At 64.8% G+C, this 6,459-nt stretch overlaps 1 protein-coding gene across 1 annotated transcript; it reads left to right on the top strand.

Annotated features, from left to right (window-relative positions):
• Positions 1-4,091: 4,091 nt before the first annotated feature.
• On the top strand, positions 4,092-4,808 carry EMIHUDRAFT_106310 (hypothetical protein; the record flags this gene model as incomplete). The annotated part of the gene is made up of 1 exon (XM_005760334.1): positions 4,092-4,808. The coding sequence occupies one exon, from the start codon at positions 4,092-4,094 to the stop codon at positions 4,806-4,808; it is 717 nt and encodes a 238-aa protein (XP_005760391.1).
• Between the last annotated feature and the right edge of the window lie 1,651 nt (positions 4,809-6,459).

Raw genomic sequence — 6,459 nt, 5'->3', positions numbered from 1 at the left:
GAGAGGGAGAGGGAGGGAGGGAGGGAGAGAGAGGGCGGAGCTGGGGCCGCGGCTCGTACGCGAACAAATGGTACACCATCTGGGCGGCCTATGCTGCAAGCAAAGGCTGGATAGATGTCCACCGCCGAGTGAACGGAGACTCGGCCCGAACCGGCTTCTCACGAATAGACCAGGCTCATAAGGTCTCAACTAGGATCGACCAGATCTACGCGCCTGCTTACGGTCGATCCGGACTTCGTAACGATCGTTCAGGAAACAGCGTTTTGTACCCGCAAATCCCCCCGCCGGCGCCGCCCGCGCGCCCCGGACGGTGTGTGTGTACGTGAGCTACGTCTCAGTAAAGCCGTACTCAGAGTGCCCATAAATAAATAAAAACGGACACCTCTCTACTGTGAGATGGGTAAAAAGGAACAGGCCCCCGCCCTTGCGATCTTTGTGCAGGGTTCTTTGTGGGTGTGGTCGGCGACTAGCCGGGGTTGTCCAGAGTGCCCGAGCGGCGTATAATGCTTTTTTATCTTCTTAATCTTATTTCACATGCGCCTGCCGGGGGGGAATTAGGTTCAAATCTGCTCAGACACAAAACTAATACACTCTCGGCAACGTCAACGACCCGTTGTGGTGACACTGCTTGACCTCTAAGCAGACTAAGAGGGCGAGAGATCGGTGTGAGGACAAATGGCAAATGCACACGAGGCAGAGAGTGCCGCCGTCTACTGCCGTCGACTCGGGTCTCCGCGGGAGGCTCGTGGCGCTGCCTCAGGCGTCAGTCGTCCTCGCTCGGCAAGTCGTCCCGCTTGAGGATCTCGAGCCTACTCACAAGTGCCACGCGTAAAGAGGCGCCGTTCACGGCAGGTCATCGCGCCAGAAGGAAGCTCGAGCCGGCTCAGCGTGGCGCACTCGCCGCCGCACAGCTCCATCACCTCGTGCCACAGCGGCTTGGGCAGGCCAAGGCACTGCTTCAGTGCAACCTGTATCAATTGGTTGATGATGACTACTCTATCGATTCAGCAGCAAGCGGAGGCACTGCTTAAGCGCAACCGGCCGCGCGCACGCGACGGCGCGCCACGCGCCCTCGCCGGTGGTCAGGCCTGTGTGGCGGCCGAGGAACCAGCGGAACGCGAGCGGCGAGGCGCGGCCTATAAACTAGCATGCACTGGTTACCTAACAAGCCGAGGATACCTCACGGAACGCGAGCGGTTTGGCGCGGCCGGCGGCGACGGCCTCGATGGCCGCACGCTCTCCGCCTGTGAAGATGCGCGTCCCGGGCGACACCTCGACTGCACCCTCGAGCGACCCGTCGCCGTGCACCTGGATTGGTAATGAGTGCGCGTTTAATAACTAGTAATGGTGCCTCGAGCGACCCGTCGCCGTGCACCAGCAGCCCACCCGACTCCTGCTCCGACGGTCCTCCCAAGTACGCGCACAAATCGTCTCCGAACGCGGCGAGCAGCGGGCCGACCAGCGCCTCCGCCGCTCCCGTCTGCCGCAGCAGCAGCTCCGCCAGCTGCCGGTTCCCGCGCGCCGCCAAGGGGCGGTTAAGAGCGACTCCGTCCGCACCCGCGGCCGAGGAGCGAAGCACAAGCACGACCTGCTGCCACTCCTATTCATCATGCATAACCAGTGTGTCTCTCGAAATGATCGCAAACACCGGCACGACCTGCCGCCGCTCCTGCCCGGCCTCCTGGTACGCCTGCAGGAGCGCGCCACCCGCAGAGGCGGCATCAACGGTCGCCTGAAATCATTGGCAATGAGCAGTGACGGATCGCCGACTGGATAAGAATCGTCGGCAAGAGCGGCTGCCACTCCTGCAAGTGATTGAGGAGCGGCCCCCAGAATCAGTCATTTACACGCGCGCGCAGAATCGCGGCATTGGCGGTCGCCTTGCCACCCTTGGCCTTGGCCAGGAGCGCCTGCAGGGGAGCAGCGCCTGCAGGGTCAAAGGGAAGGCCCCGAGATCGTGCCGCCCTTGGCCTTGGGTCAGCAGCGCCGGAACTGCCTCGGGAGGTGGGCTCCACATCCCGGGCAGAGATTGCACGAGATTGCACGAGCCTCTCTCCTCTACCGTAGCGACTTCTCCTCCCCTCTCTCCTCTCCCTCTCTAGCGCCTGAAGCGTCTCCGCGACGAACCCCTCGCACAGCCGGTAGCAGTACGCCGTGTTGGCCAAGAAGCGCGCCTGCCAGAGACCCTGGCACAACTCATCCTCTCGACACCTCAGCATCAAACGAAGTGCTGGCCGGGAGCCTCGCCTGTCAGTGACCAATCAAACATGAACCAACTCGCTGATCATCGCATACGCAATGCTCGCCAGGCCCCGCGCCTCCTCGCCGCCATCACCGGCGCTGCCGCCTTTGGCCGCCGCGTCGCCGCTGTCGCCCTCCTCTGGGACAGGCAGCTCCGCCTGAAGAAGGAATGTCTCGGAAGAGTCTCGGAAGTGTCTCGGAAGTGTCCTCTGGGCCAGGTTGCCCCCGCCTCGAAGCGAGAGCGGAGTGCGCTGCCCAGCACGCCCCCTCCGCCGCCTACGCCATCACCTCGGAGACTCTCGGAGACTCTCTGGGGCGATCTCCGCATCCGGGCCTCGAGAGAGATGGGGAGATATGGGGAGATATGATGGTCAGAGACAAGCATCTGGCTCTCTCGCCGCCGCTGGAGCGCAGGCTCTGCGTCAGCTGCGCCTCGAGTGGCATCCGGAGCAGCATGCCGCCCGCCTGCAGGGAAAGGCCCAGGAGCTGTCTCGGAAGGGACCAGGAATTGTCTCGGAAGGGTCTGTGATGTGCTGCCCGTTTCCCCTCCCGTCCGATTTCACTCTCTCGGTGGCGCGCCTCCACTGGCGACTCGTGCGCCCAGCTCCCCTCGGTGTACTCGCGCCACAGCTCCTCGCTTTGCTCTTTCAGCAGCGCCTACAGGAAGCTCCGAGAGGTTCCGCGAAGGGTTCCCGGCTCTGCCGCCGCTGCCGCGACAGCGGCGCCTCGTTGCCGGGCGCGACGACGAGACGCGGTGCCGAGGACGCCGCTGCCGCGGAGGACGGCGTCGCGTCGTCCGGTGCGGCGCCCTCTCCGTCCGGCGTCGCCTCGGTTGTCAGCTTGAGGCCTCCGGAGATGAGCTGCTGGCGGAACTTGCGCCACTCCTCAGGGCTTGGACCAGAGGCGGGCGGGTCGGCGGCGCACAGTGCTGGAGCGCCGCAGCGGGTAGTGCGTGTAGGGAGCAGCCTGAGGGTGGAGCAGGCCGGCACGGAGAGGAGGAGGAGTGCGGCGCTTGACGGCCACATACACAAGCGGAGAAGAATTCTTTAAATTGTCTGTCGTCCTCCACACCGCTTTGGTGTCCAGTCCGAGCCTGGCTGTTCTTCACCTTTCTACCTACCTACCTACCGCTGTGTGTGTGTGTGTGTGTGTGTGTGTGTGTGTGTGTGTGTGTGTGTGTGTGTGTGTGTGTGTGTGTGTGTGTGTGTGTGTGTGTGTGTGTGTGTGTGAGTGTTGGCGGCGCGCATGCGCCGCAGGGTTGACCGACAGCCGCGCGCCTCGAGCCTCTCGCTCCACTCGCGGCACGACGCGCCCCGCGCGCCGGTCAGCGCAGCAGGAGTATTGCGACATGCTGCACAACGCCAAGGACAGCACTGAGAAGCTGGCGCCAGTCGCCCACCAGCATGTCTCAGCACCAGGTGAGGGAGCATGCTGCGCACGCTGATGCAGCAGGGGGTAACCACCAATCAGGCCCTCATGCCACTGCACGGCCGCCCTCGAGCACCAGCAGCCGCGCTGCGCCATGCTCAAGCTCAGGAGGCCACCCTGCTTCTCGCAGCTTTGTGCAGCGCAGCGAGCGAGCAGCGCCGCACCAGGCGGACCCATGGCGTGCTCAGCCAGCCGCGAGGCGGAGGCAGGCCGAGTGAGCGCGAGCCGCGCGGGAGGCCATGCCCCGCGCACCGGCGAGCGAGTGGCGCACCGGCGAGCGAGTGGCACGAAAGAGTGCAAGTCGCGCATGCTTTTGCGTATAAACGGTCCTGCGCTTCTGACTCCAGAATTCTTCTCTGGGCCTGCGGTGCACCTAAGTCGCCGACCACGCGCGCCACGCTCGCTGGCCACACTCGCTAGCGATGCTGATCCTCGCTCGCCGCGCGGCCGTGTCTGCCTGCCTGCTCGCGGCTGCACACTGGCGCCCGCCTCTGCCGGCGCTGGCGCGTCCCGACAAGGACGGCATCTTCAGCGACTGCAGCGGCTTTTGTGTGAGCAGCCAGGACGACAGGCCGGCGGTGTGGGACAACCCGTGGGTGGCGGAGCAGGCGCTGCCGAGCGCGATGGAGCGGCTGCGCCGCGTGATCGAGCTCAAGCTGCAGGGCAAGGTCGTCGAGCAGGACGAGCGGTACCTCCGCGCCGAGTTTGCCAGCCGAGGGCCGCTGGGCGACGCGGTTGACGACGCCGAGTTCTTCTTCACGCCGGACGACGTGCTCGTGCAGTTCCGCGCGGCGCGGCGCGGCGACGCGCCCGACTTTGGCGCCAACCGGAAGCGGCTCGAGAGGGCGCGCATCGCCCTCGGCTGGGAGAAGGTGGAGGTGCTGCGCAACCGCAGGCGAGCGCTCGTCGTCGTCGAGTCGCCCTTTGACAGCTTCGGGCCCGCCACCTACGAGCGCGACGAGCTCGGCTTCACCAACCGCGACCTGGTGCCCGCGGAGGCCAACCAGAAGGAGCTGTACGGCGACCTCGACCCGCTCGCGGCGCCGTGGCGCAAGCCGACCCCGTCGATGCGCGACGCCAAGGACGGGCTCGGCGAGCTGCTGAGGCGAGAGTCGGACGACCGCGTCCGGAGTCGGTAGTCGGGTCTGCTGCCGGTGCGTTTTTCTGTGCGCATTGCACCGAACGAGAGCGTGGCATGCTTACATATGTGCGCGTCGGCAAGACTCTACCCAAGACGCGTCGCGTTGTGTGACCGTCACCGCCCGTCTACGGCTTTAGCGTCCACCCATACGTACGGCTTTACCGCGTTGGTGTCCCAGTCGTTGGTCGGACTGTGTTTCGCCTTCCCATTCAATCAAAATCACCCAGGCTGCAGGGGCATCACCATCAGCCATCACAGCAACACAGGGGCTGGAGCGGCCGCACATTGCTCGGTACCCCCCCTGCACATCTAAAGTCATCCCTGCTGCTAGGGGGGGGGGTCTGACCCCCCCAGCAGCAGAGCGCTGCTGCTGGGGGGGGGGTCCCGACCCCCCCAGCAGCAGAGCGCTGCTGCTGGGGGGGGGGGGGGTCCCGACCCGCAGCAGAGGGCATTGGACCCAGCTCTCCCGGCTCCCCGCCGCCTCTTCGCCGCCGCCGCCCCCTCCCACCTCGGCTCGTGTTTTAGCGGTACGCTCGAGGCGGCTGTGTTCACCGCGCCTTCGAGCCCAATACACCTTCGTCGTGTCGAGTGCTGGCGTTTTACTAAAGCTTGTGACCATGTGAGTCTATCTTGTACTACCACACTAAAAGCCGTATAGTGAGCCACTCACTCGGGCGTCTCGGCTGTCGTTGATCGATCAGCGTTGATCTCCCTAGCCTATCGCCCCCCCGCTCGATCCTCGGATCGCTCGCTCGTCGAAATCAATCGACTGAGCTTACACTTTTCTTTTTTCGAAACGCGCGCGCGGCCCGTCGCGTGGCAAAACTGTCCGGTCCGCCGCGACGCGTCGCCGCAATGGCGGGCAGCGACGTGGTGGAAGCCATGCGGCTCGCCCTCAAGCCATTTAATATCCAGCACCTCGCCGACGACTGGAACGCTACCGTACTTACTTACAACTGTCGGTACAGAGATGCCAGCACCCCCCAGCAGCAGAGCGCTGCTGCTGGGGAGGGGTCCCGACCCCCCCAGCAGCAGAGCGCTGCTGCTGGGGGGGGGGTCCCGACCCCCCCAGCAGCAGAGCGCTGCTGCTGGGGGGGGGGGTCGGCCATGACTTTATATGTGCAGGGGGGGTACCGAGCAGTGTGCACGCGGCCTCTCCAGTCTCCTGACTCATGAGTCTTGAATTCCGAAAATCAAAACGCGTCCCGACGATCCACACGAAACCAGGACGCACGGCACCCGACGCCGTCCGCGGCGCGTCCCCGCGCGGCCTCAACCAAAGAGGCTCAAGGCTGGGACCTGTGGGTGGCAAAGAGGATCTCTCGACCCTGTCCTCAATCCGTATGGCGCTCCGGCCACATTCAGATCACCCCGCGGACGATCCCCCATCGGGAGGGAAACCATCCATCTCACCCCCCCCCCCCCCTCCCCAGAGAGACCTCTTAACTCGTTGACCGGGCCAAGTCCCACTCCATTAGTAGAGAGCAGCTCTTAGCTCCGCCTCGCGTTGACGGCCCCCTTTAGATTCCACCCGTGCAGTAGTGTGCCCAGTACACCACCCATGGCGACAAGGCAGCGCCCTCGTCCGACTCCTTGGCCTTGCCAGGGGAAAGGATGGTGGAAAGAGCCTTTTCCATCCGGCCGGGGGC

Source organism: Emiliania huxleyi (assembly GCF_000372725.1).
Source record: "Emiliania huxleyi CCMP1516 unplaced genomic scaffold EMIHUscaffold_76, whole genome shotgun sequence".
NCBI classification, from domain to species: domain Eukaryota; phylum Haptophyta; order Isochrysidales; family Noelaerhabdaceae; genus Emiliania; species Emiliania huxleyi.
Note: the sequence above shows the minus strand (reverse complement) of the source record. Positions and strands in the feature narration are given on the sequence as shown.